Here is a 20,878-nt window from a genome sequence, read left to right as displayed (position 1 = left end):
AGAAAAACTCCCCACTCGATGCCCACGAACAGCTGAGGTTATCAAGGTCGGCTAGAGTTAATGTAGCCGTGCAGTAGTTCTAACCTTGGAAGATGCCCGCCTGGCCGGGGCGGGTCATCCGAGCACATACATATACGAGCATAACCAAACGTCCCCGGATAAAAGTTTTGATGCAATTAGAATGGCCTAAAGGGCCTCTGCATCTGTTGGCATGTCCAGTATAATACACGTTTCCCTGAGAAAATCGACTACAAGATCTCCCTGGTTAAATCCAACGATCTGTATACAAGTTGAAAAGACAACCATTTGCAAGAGGCTACACATTACAAAAATGGACTCGAAAATAACGAGGAAACGCACATATTTTGCGTCATGAATTATCAATTCATCCAATATCTAGTGCAGCCACATCAGCTGTAAGTGCAAGCGAAGGTACAACCAGGAACAGAAATCGACACATGGAAATGAAGCCTTAGTAGACAGATGATTTTCTTATGACGAGCAGACCCAGAAATCTCAGAAGCAAATGAACGCCTTGGATGTTTGGAGTATGCCCTTCTCCGTCCCGAGACAGAGAGAGAGAGGAAGTCCGTAGAATAATGCACCGCGCTGATTTCAGTCTTTCCCGACCATCCCTCATATACAAGAAAGAGGAAGAAAGTATGGGAGGGAAGAGAGATGGGGAGACATATAGAGCCAAAAAGAAGAAGATAGATAGAGAAGATAGAAGGAGATGGAACAGTATGAGAATCATGAACAATTCGGAAAAAAACGGGGTCTATCATGTGGGAATCATGGGCGCTTCTCTTGAAGCTAACAAGATCATGAGACAAGAGTGGACAAAGAGATACTCTTTTTTTCTCAAGTAGTCCGGCTCTTTGTCTTTTTGAAAAGTGTAGAGAATTCGTTGTGGCATTGCCACGTATGGCCCGGGTGGGTATGCCAACAAAGGCCCTGGCCAAGAACAAGTCAATGACTCGGTCCCAGGCCTCTTGTTGATCTCCGGGTTATGGAAATATGGCGTATGTATAGGCGTTCTTAGGGTCGGCTTGTTTAGAAGGGGAATCCACCGGGGAATTGTTGGCCGCCGCCGCCTCGAGCCTGACCTCCGAAGGGGTTACCACCGGCAGAGGCGAAGCCACCGCCGCCGCCGTTCATCATGTTGAACAGGATGTTGGGGTCGATGTTGACGTGGGAGCCGTTCATACCACCCATGCCGCCCATACCACCCATGCCTCCCATTCCACCCATGCCTCCCATGCCGCCGAAACCACCGCCACCACCGAACATGTCAGCGGGGTCCATGAGATCATCTCCGTTATCGTAAGCGGCCTTCTTCCTGTAGGCAAATTGTTAGAGAATCATGTTTCGAATGTCTTCTGTAGTGATGTGAAAGAGAAAACTTACTGAGGGTCAATCAGAGTCTCGTAGGCCTCGCCAACCTCCTTGAATTTCTCGTCGCCAGCCTCACCATCTCGGTTCTTATCAGGGTGATACTGGATGGCCATCTTGCGGTAGGCCTTCTTGATCTCCTGCTCGGAGGCATCCTTGCCAACTCCAAGAATCTTATAGTAGTCCTTGCGCGAAGCCTTCTTAAGCTCGAACTCGGCACGACGGATCTCCTCAGCAATACCCTTTTCACCGGGGTTGTTCTCGGCAACGCTCTTATAATCGCGAACGGCCTCCTCCCAGTTATCGTTACCGCCATGGGCCTTAGCACGAACCTTCATCGCCTTGACGTAGCCGGGGTCCAGACGCAGAGCCTCTGTACAATCTTTCACAGCGGACTCGTACTCCTTCAGGCTGTTATAGGCCTGGGCACGGTTCTGCAGAATCTTGGCATTCATATCCTTGTTGGTAGGGTCGACTTCCAGGGCCTGGGAGTAGAGATCGATGGCGCGACGGTAATCCTTCGCCTTGAAGGCAGCATTACCCTCGTCCTTTGTGCGGCTGAGCTTCTGTACGATGCGGAGGAGCTTAACCGCCTGCTTCATATCCGGGTCCAGCCCGAGGCACATCTTCAGCAGCTTGAGCGCCTGGTCGGTCTCGCCGGAGGCGTAGAAGGCGCGTGCACGCAGCATCATGGCATCCGGGTCCTGGCTGTTCTCGCGCAGCAGTTGGATGGCGATATCCTGGGCCTTGCCTAGGGAGTTGCTGTTGTTCATTTTCAGCTGCGCCTCGGCGGTCAGCAGCGTCCACTTCCGTGGCTCCTTCACGGCCAGGCCCAGGCCCTTGCGGGCATTGTCCAGACAGAAGATGGCCATCGAGCCTCCGCGGTCCTCGGCCAAGGTGTCTTCGGCTTGCTTGACGAACTTGAGCATGTTCTCGGCGGGGGCCCGGTCGGTCGCTGTGGCCGGGGGATCGACCCGGGAGAGAACGTCCAGGGCTTCGGTGGGGCGACCGAGGTTTACCAGGATCTTGGACCAACGGTGCATGATCTTGGGGTTTGTGGGGTCGAGTTCGTTGGCTCGCTCGATGTCCTCGAGGGCGTTCAGGTAGTTCTTGTCGGACATGTGGGCAGCGGCACGGTTGGACAGGAAAGCAGAGGAGTTGGGATTAATTTCGAGGGCTGTATTGAGAGTGGGTAAGCATGAGTATGGTCATGGGTATAGCCATGGGTAATGGCATAAAGGAAGGGCATAAAGGGCATACCCTTGTTGTACTCTTCGATGGCGCGCTTGTAGTTGCCATCCTTGAAGAACTTGTTACCAGCCAACTTGAAGGACTCGGCCTCATCGGAAGTGCCAGTTGACTTGTGTGGAGGGGGAGTCGGACTCCTCTCCTCACCATTCTTCATCTGGACATCTGGGGTATCGATGTCCATCGAACTGCGTTGGTCCGCCATGGCCGAAAGACGACGGTGTAGTTCGTCGGGCGGGAGATTGAGAGGGTGGAGATCCTGGTCTCGCGAAGACCGACGGAATTTAAAGGAAGTAGTCGGGGTCGAGGTGGAAGAGGAGTGACTGTGGGAGAAGCGAGTTTTTGTGGGAGAAGTCTTGGAGGGGGACTTTTTCGGAGAGGAAGAAGACTTTTTGGAGGGCGATTTGCGCGCGGAGTCGGAGGCGGAGGCTCTTGGAGATGATGGAGGGGAGAGGGTAATGTCTTCTCGGAGATTGGGTTTATCCTTGTTCTTGATCTTTTCTTTAATCTTGATTTTCTCCTCCTTTTCCTTTTCCTTGTCCTTGTCCTTGTCTTTCTTGAAGATGTGGGCGAGTTGAACCATTGGGGCGCGGGCGGTCGGGGGGGGGGGTTTCTTTTTTTCGGGTCAATCGAAGGCGAACGAAGGCGGTAGAATTGTGGAAGAATAAGTGAGTACTGTGAATACTGGTGATAGTCTGGTACGGGTACTCCCACACTCTCGTTAATGGTCAAAGTATCCAGTTGACAGTGACAGTGAGAGTGACAGTTGACAGTGAGTTGATTAACAGTGACAGACAGTTCACATCTGCTACACCATACTCGAGGTCATCAGGGCGCAGCAGAAAGCAAAACAGATCAAGCAGAACACATCAGCAGACTAGTCTCCAGCTCTCTACTTATATCACTTTATCATCCATTCTTTTCTTTTCCTTTCTACTGGTGGACTCGCTCGAAATATTCAGAGGCTGGAAAAGAGCTGCTGGTCTGTGTTAGCGCCAGAGAGAACTGGAGACATCGAGTCACGGAAAAAAAAAAAGAAAAAAGAAAAGAAAAATCTGATCAATCCCCCATTGGACCACCCCAGGGCGAATAAGGCCAATAACAAATATCTTTCTCACCTTTTCCCCTCATCAGACTGACACATTTTCCAATCGGTCGCCTATCCAACCTGTCCTGTCTGCGCCGTGGAGAAAACGCCGTGAGGAATCCGCGAGCCTTCCACTTACGGTGGAGTAGTGGATCCGATATGCAGTTTGTTTTCTCCAAGACTGGGGTCACAGACCAGTCAGAATTCACCTGGCCAACGAAGAGGGGAAAGCCCTGGTCTTATCAACTTGTTACTTGCAGGTCAAAAGTACGGTGGGAGAGAAAGTGTGGGAACAAAGTGGAATGATACGATGAGAGACTCCATAGTGTACTCCAGGGCTAGTATGATATATGCAATGCAATAGTATTGATATTGGGATTCAGAAGTCCCTCGCTTTGGGGGTATTATAAACAGATCTTCGCTAACATAAACCTGACACCAAACATCCATGCCCAAGTGGAGGGCAACAAGTAGTATCAAGATCCCCATGGAGAGAGAACTTGAATCAGTCCTGAACCACCTTCCACCTTCCACCTTCCACCTCCATCACTTCCGAGTCTCGTCAACCCCTGAGACAGATCCTGGTCAAACATGGCTGAATCCATCAAGCCCGACGTTTCACTCGTTTGCGCCCGTTGAATTATGAAAATTCCAGACATAGAGGTCAACGCAGCAGATCCAGTATGGGGTAACATAGTACTAGTAGTCCCAGCAAGCTCCATCGTCGCAGAAACTATCAACTCTGCTATCCAATGCATGCATCCCATCACCTCCTACCGTACGGAGTAGACACATCATGCATCCGATACGCCACCTCGCTCCACCGCCCCTGTCCCTGTCCCTCGCCCTGACCCAGTCGCCTGACATAAGTTGGACTAAACCCATGACTCTCATAAGTAGGCGGACAATCAACCGACTCAGTCTCAGCTCCATCCCAGGCATCGAAACCCGAGCTCAAGCCTAGACCCAAGAACGGGTCTGACGGCGGTATTCGATGAAAAATGGTGTCCGGCGTTCGACTCTGTTCCACATGAGGCTCTTCCTGTTGCTGTTGTTGCTGCTGCTGCTGATGGCGATACGATTCACTAACTACCCACTGCTGCTCTGACTCGACCCAGACAAGTGGACAGCAACTCTGCGTCCGTCGACCACGTTCTTGCTGTCGGGTGGATGATGATGGGACATCTACGCTTAATAGAGGTAGAGGGATCAGGTCCCGCATCGGTGATCGGGGTCGCTGGTTAAATCTCGGGACTCGCGACTCGGAGTCGATGCGAAGTTGCATATGCAAGTCGATGTCCATGTCTATCTCGGGTGATGGGCTCCTCCTACCCCGTTGGGCGTGTGTTCTGCGGAGCTGGCTCTCGCTGAGAGAGGTTTCGGTCCGAGGGAAAGATGGTCGGTAATTATGGCGATAGGGATGGTCATTGTTGTTATTATTATTGTTATTGTTTGCTGCCGGGGACTCATATGATGAGGAGGAACCTCTGGAGGATGGTCTCGGTGGTAGAGACCTCCACAGCCGACTGGGGTTTGTATTGGAATCTATGGTAGGCGATCGCAGATGAACAAGGCCATCATCAATGGGGTCGGGTGTAATGACCACCCTCGGGTCATCGATTGGCGGGCCTTCTAACGAGGATAGATCCATGAGGTTTTGTCGTTGTGGACACGAATCTGATCGAAGGAATCGCCGTCTCGGTATTAGCGAGCAAAATGGCATTTCACGGAAAGAAACAGCGCGGGGGTTCTGGCAACGACCCGCTTTATAGAGAGATTCTGTTCCTGGAAAATGTAAACAGATAGTATATTATTACTATCTTTGAACACGAATGATGTGCGCTTTGATAGACAAAGAAGTGTGGATCGTTGTACGAGGTTCGTATCCCGAACCCAAATCCAAATTTGGCGGAGAAGATCCGAATATCGTCGTCTGTAAGAAGTGCGGGAACAGAAGAATGTGATGAGAAAATGAAAAGATGAAACCATGAGCAAATGCCCCAGGAAAGATGTATATGAGGAGGAACTAAGCCACCAGTTCAGAATTGGATTGGTTGGAAATAACCAGCTAAAAGGCCTCCAGCGAGTCATGCTGTGGCCACGGCGGCCCAAGTCAATACACAATAAGAGTAGTTCCGACATGGGAGTGCTAAAAACAACCAAGAATCCTTCATGGGGCCGGAAACTCCGAAATCCACCACCGGTTTGCCATCCATTAAACACGACTCAGCAATAGATATGCTAGCCTGGAGGCAATTAGAGATCTATCAACCCCACCCGGAAACACCTGGTGGATCGATCTATGATATTTGAGGTCCATATTTGGAATCTTCCATCGCAAGGCAGATTGTATGGAACTTTTGAACCCATACTCGTAGAAGTGGAAGTGGGGGTCGGAGAGAAGCGAGGGAAGACCCTCATCCTTTTTTTCTGGCCCGCTTCCATCATCCAACACTATGAAAGAGAGGAGCCTGTAATAAGGCAAAGCTCGAACACCTCATCCAGTCTGTGAAGGGGCCATGGCCCCGAAAAAAGCATACGAATTGCCTACTTCCCTGGTGCCATGTTGCGCAGCGGTGAATCGAATCTCGTTGTTGCTAGCGCATAGCCCCTTCTCTCTACAAACGCGACCCGCGCCAGAGTTGGTAGTGGGCCGACTATTTTTGGTCGACCAATAGAGGATGTCGCCATCACAAAAAGCTTCTCTGTTAAATATCGGATCCTGTTTCATTTTGGCTAGAAGGTGCGAGCTAAGATCCTCATGGTGGAAGAGAGCCGTGTGCCGGTGGGATTGTTGGACCGTGACATATGGGGCCAATCCACTCGCGATGGTGACCTAAAATGCCTTCTCAGATGTTGGTGTGTTCATCATAATGCAGGGAGGATGTGGATTTTGATTGTTAGGATTTTAACTTTTCAATTTCCCCGGACCGCAAGGATCGTGCTGGATATATTTAGCAAGTGAAGTGTCAAGACTCGGACTCAGGGTTGACTTGGCTGTACGTACTAGGTAGGTGCAGATCGCAATATCAATAAGGACACGCGCTTCTCCGCAGTGGCTTGGCTCCAAAAACAACGATTTCGGCCCCATTAAATCTACTAAAAAGCCGACCTCGGGTTACTAACCTACTCAGGTGGCTGATGTCATGCTCACGCGAGCCCTATAATTCACGTTGCAAGGCACTCCATGCCCTGATCTCGGAAGGTTGTTCAAGTTCTTGTTCCTTTCCTTTCTCGGCATACGTTGCGCTGCATATATCATGATTATCTCTTTTGAGTATTCTGATGTCAGATCAGACATATATAAACGCGGTTCCAAACACTGGATGTGGCTATGTAAATCGGGACTCTGGAATGCCACCGCTGACATAAGCAATCTTGGAATGTACCCTTATACTTCCGAATCTTGTACTACTCCTAGTACATATTTAAGCATGCATATCTACTACATAGTCTTATCTACTACATAGTAGTACTAGTCTTCCGCCCAATGGACTCGGACCCATGAACCTCAAATTTCCCGAAACCATTCTAATTGGAAATTACTTGGCCAAGGGTCACTAGTCAATTAAAGTTAGTCGCGAAATAGATTCAAGTCCCGCCTTAACAATCCTCCAAGGTTGGAGGAATAGTAGCCTCGTTGTGGAAATGTCCTTGGCCCCCTCCTCCACAGGTATATATGCACTGCGAAGGTTCAGTGTCACCCGTGCAACGGATATCACGGAATGACCTGCGCGATTGGCCCTTTCGTTTATTTGAAGGGGCCGACTTTGTTTCGCATTGCTCGCCAGAATTGGGTGATCGCGACCCAACAATAGGGACCGCGGGGGTATGTAATTAGATACGATTGGAAAGGGTCCTGATTTAAAGTACTCTGTGCACCGCATTTGCATGCATCGAGACGCCCGAGATGAGACGAGCAATTTTTGACTCTGTAAAAGAGTTGGTTTCAGACATCGCGGTCCGTCTGTACATACTAGTACTCTAGTGTCGCCGAGTCTTCTCGTTCCTTGGCGGAATGAAACAGGCGAATCTGGGGGCCAAGGTCGCCGTTTCGGGGGCGACCAGGGGTTTGAGGAGAGTGGCTTCAGAGTAAGATTGGATTCCGAAATGAAAATTGACATTCACACGTCTAATTAAAGAAAATAGACAAAAGAGAGTCAAAGTATATAGTAGAATACATTGAAAAAGAAGAAGGGTAAGTGTAATAGAAGAATAGAAAAAAAAAGTGTTACGGGTTGAAATCACTGGAAAGTAAGGAAAGGGTGAAAGCTGTCATGGTTTACATTAAGATCGTGCTCAAGCCACCAAGAGCGCTTCACACAACTCCGAAGCTATCCAGGAAGCCCAAGAATAGGAAAAATAAATATGTATATCAAAAATCAGAAAAAAAGGATAAAACATATCCAATCAGAAGCAAGTAACAAGTATCGGTCAGGCAGGCAAGGTATATCACCAGAACCCAAATTTAAATCACAAATCTTCTCCTCTTCTCCATGTATCTTCTCCGTATGTCCGTAACCATTTAAACTAAACTAATTGTGCGAGGCACAATTAGAGATAGTAATCCATCATAGATGGAATGATTTATGCCAGGAAGAAGGCAGCGGCGGCGGCAACACCAGCGAAGGTGAGGGAGCCGGAGACGGCACCGGCACCGTTGAAAGCGGGGGTACCGGAGGGAGAGACGGGGGAGGTACCGCTGGGATGGGTTAGCAATTGAATATAGATATCATTGGAGGGTTTTTTGGTTGATATAAATCTTACCTGGGGTTAACAGCGGAGGAGGAGCCGGGAGCGTGGGGAACGCCGCTGGAGCCAGGGCCGACGGGGGAGCCACCACCGGGAGCGGAGGGGATGGGAACCTGGGAGGTGATGACGGTGGGGACACAGCTGGTGAAGGTGGTCAAGCTGTAGCTCTGGGCCGGGGTGGTGACAGCGGGAGGCTGGGGAGAGCCACCGGAGGGAGTCACAGCGGGGGGGAGCGGGAACGGAGGACCAGCTGGGGGCAGGGCCCGAGGAGGCAGGGGGCATACCGCCGCTGGGGCCGGAGGAGGCAGCGGTGGTAGGCTCGACACCGGCGGGGGTGGTGGTAGGCTCAACACCAGCGGGAGTGGTGGTGGGCTGAACACCAGCGGCGGGGGTGGAGGTCTCACGGCCGGGGCAGTCGGTGACCGAGGCGGCGCAGGAGATGACGGTAACCTCGTCGGTCTGGTAGACAGTGGAGTCGGCACCGTTCTGGACGGCGGCAGCAGCCAGGCTGGCGAAGAGGGCAATGGTGGCGGTGGAGAAACGCATTTTGATTGTATGGAATTGATAAACCGTAAAGGTGATTTAAAAAAGCGGAGCTTTGGTGAGAAAGAGAGTGTTGGTAGTTGGTTAAAGAATGGATGACCGAAGTCTAGAGAGTGACTGGATGCGATGGCAACGAAGAATGTACTTGAAGAAGAAAGAAAGGGAAAGGAAGGCCACGGGGGAGTTAGGGGCCCTTTGTATGAACGGGGAGATTAGTCCTCATGGATCAACATGGTCCCCCCAATTACGGAGTGCCTATGGTTACGGATACTACGGAGTCAACTAAAAAAAGGGGAAAGGGGAAAGGGGAAACCCTCGAAAACGGAAATAAAAGAAGTGACGCTGTTGGGGGGTCCACGGGGGTACCAATGACCACTTCCCTTCACCCATCCACACCGCATGATTGAAGTACCAGTGACCTCCGTCATCTGTTCTGCACACAGCCCGGCTGGAGTCGAGTGGCCCCTGGATGGAGTCGGTCATTGGATGAGACGGGGTATTGGGGGAAACCTCGTTTGGTTGTGACGCCGAGTTGGTGTGTAATTTTGGGAGCCACTAATGTTTTTAGCGTCGTCTGTGATGCCGATCTGCTGGGGCGTTTGCGTGGATGAGACATTCCTTACTTTATGATATAGTTGTAGGACGGATGTACGAAGTTGATATCTACGAGTATGGATTTCCTCATACTGCCTACCTACATATCCAAAAGAAACAGAGTATCTCATCATCACTCTCATCTATATCGTATATACTCCCAGCCCGAACGGAGTATACCTCCATATTACTCCGTCTTCGATATCTCCCACAGCCGATGTCTAGTGGGTCTAGCGGTTTCAGGCCACGCAGCCCAGCCAATCCACCGCCGATCCACTGCCCGTTCCTGACGCCATCGACCAGTGCGGGCGTTCCCCGTGGGTCCCATCTCCACTTTACCCCTGAAAAGCCCGTGGATGATTGCCACTTTCGCTGGGCACGGCTCCCGTACAACACCGGTAAACCATCGTAAACAACGCACATCTGATGACGAACGGAAGTCCTTACTCCGAGTGTTCATCTCAACCAGGTTTGTCCTCCCGCCCAGGTACCCGAGGTTCGCTCCAGAGCCACTGTATATCCATAGTGCAGAGCTGTCTGCTGGTTGCTTTAATTGGATCCATTCGGTGGTAATTCCGGGGGTGCGCGAATCACGTTCGTCTCCCGAGCCTTACTCTGATTACTGTAATTGCGATGTATTACCACTTTCCACTTCCCTCTTTGCACAGTGGATGGTGTATATTGCTATATTACGGGCTTCTATTCTCGTCGCGACCCCCATCCTATTTGTTGTTCGGTGGATCCCCTATGACTGTCTTGGGTTCCATTGAAACCAAGCAACAGTAGAATCCTGCCCCAGTATTATAAAAAATCATTTTGCAGAGTAAAAAAAATAAAAATATTGTTTTTGTTATGATTCTGATCAAATCACCCAGCCCACTACGATACCGCCCTGCATCCTGTTCCTGCATCCGGAGAAACAGCCCTCGTAGTCCCCCCACAGCGGGACCGGTCAAAACTGCAACCACCTCCCCGAACGGTTAGACCGCCAGTCAACAAAGTGCTTAACGGAGCTTACATGCCAGGTCCAAGCCACTAGAGCGGGGGAACCAGAGACAAGAAAAGAGGCTTGGGCGAGAGTTTTTGGTCCCTTGATCGTGCCGTGGCGTTGTCCTTCTCCATTAGAGTACGGAGTCGGGATATCGGTCGTGGTTTCAGACTTCGCCAAGCCAGGGCCAGGACCAGGACCCTGATCCTGATGAGATCGGGGATCGAGGCAGGTCTGAGAGCCTGTCTGTCTGACCTTGAACGGAGTTCAGAGACCGAGACCCAGACTTAGACCCAGTTGTGTACATATGTACTGAGTTAGTTTAGTCCCTGGCATCACGCATGTCTTGGGAGTTGTAATTTTTATTTTCATTCTGTGGCCCCTGTTATGGTTACTGTATGTTGTATGTACTTGTTTACACTGAGCTGCACGCACCAGACTCAGTATCTGTGCGCGGTAATGGATCAGCATCCTAGTCGACCCTGCTGAGTCTCGACCACGAAGGACGGCATTGGCGGTGTCGGACCGCTTGTTCAGTCGTGATACATTAGCCCGAGGGCCAATGGCCATGGAGGACCGGTAGTGGTGTGCTTTCGCCAAGGTTTAATCGTGGTCATGGGCGAGGCTCCACGATAGGGGTTTACAGCAGTATGTACGGAGTACACCCCATCCCGCAGGCAGACAAGCATATAGCGCATTCGTATGAATCGAATTCATGGAGTAGGAGGGCTCAAAATGCAAGTAAAGCCTGGGCTTCCGAGTCCTTGACTGGAACGTCTTTTCTGTGAGATCCAGACCAATCCTCATATGCGACCCAATACATGTACATATGTAGCCTCGTGGCCGCCCCAGACTCCACATTCCTCGACTATTGATTTTCCATGAATCTCGTTGGATTGAATCTGAATCTCAACGACGCCCCCTTTCCTTTGGTCCTTCTTTTGCGCAACGTCGAAATCCTTGGACCGGTCTAGTCACTGGTTAGTGCCTAGTATTTCGTGCTATCCCGAGAGACCCCAGACTGCTTCTTTGTGCTATGTTTAGCCGGGTGAAGGAGCAGTGGAACCGCTTTATCTATTGAAAAGGGGGGGGAGGAGGGTTCATTGGGATAATAATAGGTTCTGTGGATCTATGCTTTTCACACTGGCCGATGTGCGATCCGTGTGAGTACTCCTCTGCGGAGTACAGAGCATGGAGTATTGGAATGATCGCTGTTCAGAAGTGATACTATCGTTCTCCTGAGAAAGGGGGGCACGGAACTCGAACGAGCACGGGGTATGTACGGAGTATACGCAGCATAGAAAGATAGGCGAGAGCGAGTCGGAGTCACGAAATCTACGACTCACCCGCCTCTTTTCTTTCAAGGAAGATGTGGACCGGTCGAACCAACTGTACCAGACTCTGTCATCTGGGCTGGATCCAAGATGCGCGTGAGGGACATCGTCTATGTAGCCGAAGTGATCGTCACCCTCTGGTTAAGGGAAGATTGGATTCACTCAGGGTGGACTCTCATTCGGCGATACTCTGTCCAACCAAACCGAGTGGAAGACGGTCGCTCCTTCATAATCTTGAGCCTGTTTGAGTCCCCCTCTCCACGACATTGTCTTTCAGCCCTGTAATCTTGGCCATCTTGCCGCCGAGCAATTCGCGCCGAGAAGCGATCAGCGGCAACGCGTCATGCCGGACAGCACCCGACCTGATCTGAGATTATTGAGTACTCGTACATATCGAGTACGAGTACGAATTCTACGAGAGACAAGCGATTGACTCGGCAATGACAGAGAATTATGAGTGAAGGAGGGGGGAGGATTGAGTTGAGTTAAGTTCAGCTACGGAGTATGTATTTCCCAGTCTCCTCTCACTAGTCTCATATTCAGTGCGACTCAGGACTAAGGCTGGGCGCGGCAAAAAAGAAGGAAAAAGAATCGGCACGATACTTACATGAAGAAGCCGTTACCCTGCCAAGTTGTGGCTGTTGGTTAGCGGCTGTCTATTTGTCTATTTGCGGCGAGATCCGTCGAATTGCCGAGTCCATAGGGTCGAGCGTTGAGATTGGAATTAATCAGGATCATGGCTCATTTCTGCTCTGTTTTGCCTGGCCGAGGACTTGGCTCATACCTATGTAATATGGAATACGGAGTGCGGAGTCCTCGTAAGGACTAATTTACTAATTTACTAATTGTAGAGGGAAACTGGCTACGAAAGTCAAGTCAAGACAGGACAGCGCAGAATCTAATTAGCCGTGAGTGATTGATTGTGATCCTTGCTGTCCCGCTCGAACCGCGCGTCAAGAGAGAAGAGCAGGATTCGAGGTGGTCGATGACGTCTATCCAGGTCTTGTCGGTGGCTATTCTGCTCCGTAATAGCTTGAGGTCCTGCAAGGAGTAAATAGAAGGAAAGATGAACTTAGGTTCAGTTTCCGAGTCGATCTATGGGTGTAGGTGTGGCTGTACACCTGGGGAGCCGAAAAATGCGACGGTGGAAGTGGGCCGAGTGGCTTGTCTCAGAGTCAAGATTTGGGATGGGATTTGAAACATTGGCGGTGCAACTGGCGGTGCAACGGTGGTGGTGCAAATTGAGCTTTTGAGGACATGAGACACGAGCTGAATGATTATGGCATACGAGGTAGAGGGGTGGAGGGGAGGCCTGGAGGGGAGTAGGGCCGTCATTGCTAGAAGGGCCGTTGAAATTGAATCGAAGACCTGGATGGATCGATTAGATGATGACATGAGACTGGACCTGGCAAGATGCTCAGCCACTGTCAAGGGATCTGATCTATCAGCCACAGGGAGGCTACCCTAGATAGACTACTCCGTATCCTTGGTTGGGGGGTCGTGATGATGCATTTGCATTTTTCTAAATATGTACGGCGTGCAACAGGACCAATCTCAGAAGTCTCCGAGACTATCTCCTCGGAGGATTCAAGTTGTGGACTTGTGGACTCCATGGCAGTAGCAGCAAGTGGGGATTTGGAGGGTTGATGATGTCGATACCGGGGATTCTGCAATCTTGCTCAGGCATGGCTTGAGGTGCAATGCTGCAATGAGGCAATAAGGTAATGATGAAATGGTGAAGATGGTGGAGTGCAAGGAAATGCGGCTCCAAGGCAGCACCGTTTATGCCCAACTTGAATTCAGCATGGCATATGATATAGGCAGTATGTCTGTATACTGTATGGCAGTCACCAGCATATATGCCGGTGCCCAACTCGAGCTACGGAGTAGTCATAGTCATAGTTTAGACTTAGTGACTGCACACTACAGACTCTTACACTGAGTGTCAATATCCAGCTATTCTCTATTCCATCACCATGTTTCAGCGAGGCGCCTTCTGAAACACCACAGCCCCACCACCCGATCTTCTCTTCTCGAGTACGGACTACCTCGAGTATCCCTCTGACTCTGGTCTATTAATACTGTCTACTCTATTAATATTCATCTTCAATTCTTCTAGGGCTGAGTCTCTTGAAGATTATATCTTATTCTACTCTATTCTATCCCATCCCACAGCACTACTACAAAAGTCCCATTTCCCCTCCTCTTCTTCTTACGTGGGTGGATGCAAGTTGAACTTGACTTGTCACCTGCTCCTCTCTTTCTCTCCTCCTTCCCCCCCTCAAAACTGCCAACCTCCAACCTCCAACCTTCTCTCCTCTTTCTTCCCCCCCCTCCTTCATCACCACCACACTCGTTCTCATTCGCTTCTCCGTTGTGGCTACCTTCGCTGATCCCAACGAGTTGTTCCTGCCCGGGGAAAGGCAGAACAATCTCGCCATGTCTTCCTCCGCCTCTGTCCCACTCCTTCGCCCGCCCGTGCCTGGCAACCGCAATAACTCCGGCAGTCCACGAGCCCCCAAGCTCACTCTCGGCATTCCACCTTCTCCTAGTGCGAAGCCCGTCACCGACAATGGAATCTCCGTCGATGCCCCTCAACTACAGCCCTTGCAACCCGCCCAACCCGCCCAACCATCGCAACCTCAGCCCCAACTGCACTCGCAGTCCTCCCGCCCCGCCTTGCCCCGTCTGAAACTGGCCACCCCGATGGGCAGTAGCCAGAATCTTCCGCAGGAGTCCAAGCCCAATGGAAAACCCTCTTTACTCTCTCTGTCCACCTCCGGACTGGGTGTGAATGGCCAACCCCCGCTCGACCAGAAGGCCAGCGGCCCCACGTCCGCAAACTCCTCATACTCGGCTCTCAACTTCGCCATGGGTCTGCGTGAGCCGACCGGAGGCAACTCAGACCCCTCATCCGCCATCAGTTCGGTGTATTCCGATGCCGAGGGCGGGGTACAGATGAAGCGGGAGGCCAGCGTCAACTCATTACTTCCCGATCTGGATAAATTGAGTCTGGAAAAGGGCCGCCCGCTCGACGTGGAGGATTTGGACGATGAGGGCTGGCATGCCGCCAGTGAGCAGAAGAAGATTGTTGAGCTGGGAAGTTTGGGTGAAGGTGCTGGTGGCGCCGTGACCCGCTGCAAACTCAAGGAGGGCAAGACCGTCTTTGCTTTGAAGGTGAGCATATCATTTTTAGGCTTTTTTCTATCCACCCTGTGAAGATCCCCGTGATCGCTAACCCGAACCGAACCGATTGTAGATCATCACCACCGATCCCAACCCCGACGTCAAGAAACAGATCGTTCGCGAACTCAACTTCAACAAGGACTGCGCATCCTCGCATATCTGTCGCTACTACGGCGCTTTCATGGATAAGACTTCTGGGACTATCTCAATTGCCATGGAATTCTGCGAAGGTGGAAGTCTCGATAGTATCTACAAGGAAGTGAAGAAGCTGGGAGGCCGGACCGGTGAAAAGGTCCTGGGCAAGGTTGCAGAGGGTGTGCTGAACGGGTTGACCTATTTGCACAGCCGAAAGATTATCCATCGTGGTACGTATCTCCATTGACCCAGATAAATTTGAAATCACCTTTGGCTAACATCATCAGATATCAAACCTTCCAACATCCTTCTCTGCCGCGACGGCCAAGTCAAGCTCTGCGATTTCGGTGTCAGTGGCGAGTTCGGCACAAAGGGCGATGCCAACACCTTTATCGGCACATCCTACTACATGGCCCCCCGAACGTATCACGGGCCAATCATACACCATTACCTCCGACGTTTGGTCTCTGGGCGTGTCTTTATTGGAAGTCGCCCAGCACCGATTCCCCTTCCCAGCCGACGGAACCGAGATGCAACCCCGCGCTGGATTAATTGATCTTCTCACATACATTGTTCGCCAGCCGATCCCCAAGTTGAAGGATGAGCCGGATCATGGTATTCGTTGGTCGGATAATTTCAAGTACTTCATTGAATGCTGGTATGTACCACTGAGAGCTATCTATTCTTGGAACGGTCCTAACATCTATCACAGCCTCGAAAAAGAGCCCCCTCGACGAGCAACCCCTGGCGGATGCTGGATCATCCATGGGTGCAGGACATGAAGAACAAGAAGGTCAACATGGCGAACTTTGTGAAGCAAGTGTGGGACTGGAAAGAGGAATAAAAAGAAGAAGCACAGTACACCGTGCACCACTCTCCTTACTTTCTTCATTTGCACACCGTCACCAACCACATTGGAGTTCTCATTTTTTTGAGCAAGAGGTGGCTGGACCCCAACGGGTTGACCTGGCTGTCAACACGAACTCAAAAAAGGCACGACTAACATCACATCACGACATTCTCATCCAACGATTGGAATCACACTTCTGTTCATATTTATTGGCGCCATATCTACATGCCATGCCGTGTTTCCTCCCGGGCCGGAACTCGGGAGCTTGAAAAAAACATTGGTTTCTCTTCGCGTCCGAATCATACCCTCACATGTTTTGCCTCTGCACACTTTTCTTTTCACCTTCAGCGTTTATGACTTGACTCATCGGCTACGCCTTACCTATACGATCCTTTCACGGCCTGATATTTCTCTCTCACATCGCATCCTCCTCTCCTTCTCTCCCTCGCCCTCATCCTTCTTCTTCTCTTAACCGCCACTCCCCTTCCTGGAAATCTATTGTCTGGAGGGCCTCCGCTCCGTGTGTCCCATTTACATTTCGAGCCTGGACATATCTTCATACACCATAAGCTCTCTGTTCTTTTCTTCCCTTGTTTCCTTTTTCCATGTATAGTTCTCCTAGGCTGTTTGGGTTGAGCTTGGTCTGGGTTTTGCAATGCATCGACTAGCCTGGCACATATTTAGGTACCTAATACCATTGCGATTGGTTTACTGTTTATGAATCCATGCAGACTGTCAGTAGTAGCTGTAGTATTTTGTAGTAGTCTTACAGCGTCATTGGCCGACTCGAATGGGTAACCGGATTAATCCCTTTTCGCAGCGAGATTGGACAGGAAAGATTTAGCTTTACTTAAGAAATAAATAGAGGAGCTAAAGCGCGTTAATGAAAAGCGCGCTTTGTCCGCTTCGAGAGCACCGGTGAAGTATGCCAACTGGAATTGAGCTACCGGAAATTAGCTGGCATAGTACTTCCATGGTGATATGGGCGATCATTAGAAATTCTTGGAGGCAGTCTTCAAGTTTCTCAGCGGGAGAGGACAGGGAATATGTTGCTTTACTTGGAGAAGAAATAGCGGAGCTTAGGCGCGTTAAAGAAACACGCGCTTTGTCTATGTCGCAAGACAAAAGCTAACTTGCTCCAGGGTGGATTCAAATCTGTCGAGGACTGATATCGCTACGATGTGGGCGGTTTCATAAAGGTTCTCATTGCTATAGGGATCTTGATGGTATTCCGGTCATGTCCTTTGTTTGCTTCCAACATTGCTCGCCACCAGAATCCTCAAGATGGCGAGAAGCTGCCAAAAGAATACATACTGAGCTTGTCTCTCCACTTTTGCCTGGATTTTCGGTTGAACTGATCCGCGAGAAATTGAACCAACCTATAAGGTTCTATCTGCTTCCTCGGGAAGGCCCCCTTTACCCGAGCTGGAAGGCCATTGACGATAAGATCCAAAGCAACGAAGACAGTTTCCAACCCTTTTTCCCACTTGCCTGCCTTCGATATGGGGTTCCAAGCACGGAGACTGAACTTAAAAGCCTGCCAGTTACCGTCATCAGAACGGTTCGGAGGTTAGCAAAGGGCCCATCTACAAATGAAGTTCAGCGGGTCAGAGAAATGATAGCGAAAGGGGGACTGGGTGAGGTCGATATTCTGTTCGCGGTGGATGAAGGGTGGCCCATGATATGGAAACCACCCAAGGATTGGGAGATAGATATTAGTTGGATGGGTTGAATTTTCCTGGATGTGTTCAAGTTCCCACCGGGGCAGGTTGGTTCAAGGTTTGTGATGGATTATTTGCGAGATGATTATTTGCTTGGTTAAGTTTGATTCCAAGTAAAAGTGTTTCTGATTTAATAATGATATATGCTATGTACGTCCCCAATCAACATCCACATGCTCGTCAACTGTACTCGTAAAACCAAAAACATGCAAAAAACAAGTCATTTCGGGGGGAATCTCAATAAATATGGGGTAGGGGTAGTAGTAGGCATGGACAAAAAGCGAATGAATGTACCGTAGTAGAAAGAATGCAGCAAACTCCGCCGCTAATGAGAGAAGAGGCTCAACTCGAGAAAGCGCAAGTATGCAGGCAGAGAGAAAAAAAAACCATAAAACCAAAAAGGAACCTTCTCGCTAAATATGAGAAATAAATAGAATCTGGACTTCATAAAGCCAGTTCCTATATATTCTCATCCATCGTCAAATATCCCTTAAATATAGCCCAGTCCGCCGAGGATGCTCTTGCATTCGGGGACTGGAAGTGCCGAGACGCCCAAGGCACGAACGAGGGCTCCACCGCGCAGGCGCTGGAGACCCATGGCAAGCTTCCACGCTTCAGTGTCCTGCAGGACAAAAACATATTTCTTGCCCTCTTGATCGCGAATACTAGCGCGGAGAATGTGGAGGCCCCGGAACTCGGCCTGTGGCGGCTGGACTGGTCCACCGCCACTTGCGTTAGAGCCCCGGGCGAAGCAGGCACTTGGCGATGCCAATCGGCAGGTGTTTTTGCAAACCTTGAGAAGGTTGGCGGCAAAGGCGTCGGATTCTTCGTTGGTGGGCATCGAGTTTGCTGATGCGCCGCGACGGAAAGAGAATGGGTTGCTGGAACCGGGCTTGGGGGGGTTGATTGCTGGATCCTACCTGGGGACACCAGATTTCAGCCAACTTCAAAGTCCATGCTTTGACGTCCCATTCGCGTTGGCCGACGCCACGAACATCGTCATCGACGAAAAGACCTTCTGTTGTCATGCGTAGGACAAGACCATCGGTCACCATGCCTTGTCCAGAGACCAATTGCGCAACCGGAGTCTTCATGAAGGCATTGTTAAACTGATAGACACCCTGGATCACGATCTTATCAGGATCCTTGGTGGAATATGTGCTGCGATGCGAAGGTGGAGGTGTCGTGCGAGCTGTTGACTGTGACGGAGCATATGATGACTCGGAGTACGCAGAACCAGACCCAGATGCCTTCCCATACGGGCGCCGTGGACGATCGTAGGGCCGAAAAGGAATACGCATCGTCTTCGATGGTTGTGTTGGCGGTTGGAAAGGGTGGCTGCTTCTTTGGAGAAGGTGTCCTGGGTGCGCTAGTCGCGCTGGCAGGAGCCGCAGGCTGTTGGGCCTTGCTTTTGGCTTCCTGGGCCTTCTTCTCTGCGTAGCGCTTAGCGGCCGCTTCTTTGAGAGCAGCGAATTTGGCCATGGCCTCCTTCTGGGCCTTCTCCTTGGCTGCTGCTTCCTTCTCAGCAGCCTCCTTGGCAGCCTTCTCCTTTGCCTCGGCGGCCAGTTTGTCGGCTTTCTCTTTGGCTTCCTTTGCGAGCCTGTCAGCTTCGGCTTTTGCGTCAGCGGCTGCTTTTGCTTGCTTTGCGCGGGCCTCGGCGGCTTCTCTCTCCAGTCGCTCGCGTGCCTCTTTCTCTGCTTTGTCCCTCGCCGCAGCCATTTCACGTTCCAATTGCTCTCGGCGCTCCTTAAGTTCTTTCTCCATGGCCTCGCGTTCTCTCTTTCTCTCCTTCTCCTTGGCTTCGGCGTCACGCTTGCGTTTGAATTCCTCCATCTTTCGACGAAGGTCCTCTTTGCGCTTGGCTTCTTCACGTTCGCGCTCCAGTTCGGCCTTCTTTCGATCTTCCTTCTCCTTCTCCTTTTGGCGCTCCTTTTCCTTTTCTCTTTCTCGTTCTCTCTCTCGCTCCCTTTCTTTCTCCTTCTCCTTATCTTCCGCGTTTGGGGGAGCCTCGGCGCCGTGTTGATTGCCAGCATACTGGTTGCCATAATTCTGACCCCCGCCAAAGTTTCCGCTTCGTTGTTGTCGATGTCCTGACCCATTACCGCCGAAATTTGAGCCGCTGTTGCGGTTGGAACTGGAGGACTGGTCATTGGCATTGCGTCCAGCACCGCCAGAGTAGCCGCCGCCGAATCGGCCACCACCACCACCATTGCCATTGTCATTATTGTCACCATTTCCCCGGGAATTAGATTGAGACATTCCGAAGGCCCAACCAGCAACGCCTAAACCAAGTGCGACCACCATCATTCCCATTCCTCCCGGGCCGTTGGAGACCGAAGCCATATACCATGTTCTGACGGTGGGAGCGACTAGAGACCATAGTATGACCACAAGAAGTGTGCTTGCAGCGCCGGCGAGGAAACTGTTGCGGTGGCATTGTAGCGAGGGGAGGTATAAGAAGCCGCCGCCGGATGAGTGCGGCGGGACGATGAATATGTCGTAGTTTCCGGGCGGTAGATCGGACGATTTCCGGTATTCGCCGTCGGTGGTGTGAGGATTCTCGCCGTGCGGCGGGGGAGGGGGTGGAGGGCCATCCATTGCGATCGCGATCGCGATCGAGTTTTAGGAAGGAAGATGGTTGGATGACGAAAAATAATGCGATTCGGCCTGCCGACTCGGAGGAACGAATATCGCGCAGCCGAGTGTAATGTCCCTCTTGGGTATATATAACTGGTCCAAACCAGCTCGATTCAGTAGCGGCACGATTCGAATGATGCGATCGCGGCTAATTGAACAGGGTGTCGATACGATTGCAAGTGAATAACCCGTTCATTTCGTTGTGGTGAGAGATGTGCACTGAGGCCCTAGGCCATACAGTGCTTGAGAAAGCCGGTCAGAGGGTAGGTAGAAGAAGAATTATATAAAAGCCAAACGAAGAACCGGTTTTGATCTCCGAAGAACAACCGAGAGATGGGTGATCGGATAACAACGAGGGAGGGTTGTAACGGGGGGAGGGGAGTTGTTTAGGAGAGAAGTGGCCCGGCATGG

At 50.9% G+C, this 20,878-nt stretch overlaps 5 protein-coding genes across 5 annotated transcripts; 1 reads left to right on the top strand and 4 right to left on the bottom strand.

Annotated features, from left to right (window-relative positions):
* Positions 1–1,053: 1,053 nt before the first annotated feature.
* N7509_002452 (DnaJ and TPR domain protein) lies at positions 1,054–3,223 on the bottom strand (the record flags this gene model as incomplete). The annotated part of the gene is made up of 3 exons (XM_056627089.1): positions 1,054–1,339; positions 1,408–2,569; positions 2,653–3,223. 3 exons carry the CDS (start codon positions 3,221–3,223, stop codon positions 1,054–1,056), a joined length of 2,019 nt encoding a protein of 672 aa, XP_056492884.1.
* A 1,270-nt stretch (positions 3,224–4,493) lies between these two features.
* Positions 4,494–5,378, bottom strand: N7509_002451 (uncharacterized protein; the record flags this gene model as incomplete). The annotated part of the gene is made up of 1 exon (XM_056627088.1): positions 4,494–5,378. The coding sequence occupies one exon, from the start codon at positions 5,376–5,378 to the stop codon at positions 4,494–4,496; it is 885 nt and encodes a 294-aa protein (XP_056492883.1).
* A 2,936-nt stretch (positions 5,379–8,314) lies between these two features.
* Positions 8,315–9,025, bottom strand: N7509_002450 (GPI anchored serine-rich protein; the record flags this gene model as incomplete). The annotated part of the gene is made up of 3 exons (XM_056627087.1): positions 8,315–8,429; positions 8,495–8,646; positions 8,720–9,025. 3 exons carry the CDS (start codon positions 9,023–9,025, stop codon positions 8,315–8,317), a joined length of 573 nt encoding a protein of 190 aa, XP_056492882.1.
* A 5,352-nt stretch (positions 9,026–14,377) lies between these two features.
* On the top strand, positions 14,378–16,103 carry N7509_002449 (MAP kinase kinase MKK2/SSP33; the record flags this gene model as incomplete). The annotated part of the gene is made up of 5 exons (XM_056627086.1): positions 14,378–15,115; positions 15,198–15,489; positions 15,547–15,734; positions 15,757–15,921; positions 15,972–16,103. The coding sequence occupies 5 exons, from the start codon at positions 14,378–14,380 to the stop codon at positions 16,101–16,103; spliced, it is 1,515 nt and encodes a 504-aa protein (XP_056492881.1).
* Positions 16,104–18,320: 2,217 nt separating this feature from the next.
* N7509_002448 (uncharacterized protein) lies at positions 18,321–20,428 on the bottom strand (the record flags this gene model as incomplete). The annotated part of the gene is made up of 3 exons (XM_056627085.1): positions 18,321–18,722; positions 18,751–19,029; positions 19,091–20,428. The coding sequence occupies 3 exons, from the start codon at positions 20,426–20,428 to the stop codon at positions 18,321–18,323; spliced, it is 2,019 nt and encodes a 672-aa protein (XP_056492880.1).
* Positions 20,429–20,878: the final 450 nt, after the last annotated feature.

This window comes from Penicillium cosmopolitanum, assembly GCF_028827165.1.
Source record: "Penicillium cosmopolitanum strain IBT 29677 chromosome Unknown utg000004l:1.0-4361866.0:1.0-4365735.0, whole genome shotgun sequence".
NCBI lineage: Eukaryota > Fungi > Ascomycota > Eurotiomycetes > Eurotiales > Aspergillaceae > Penicillium > Penicillium cosmopolitanum.
Note: the sequence above shows the minus strand (reverse complement) of the source record. Positions and strands in the feature narration are given on the sequence as shown.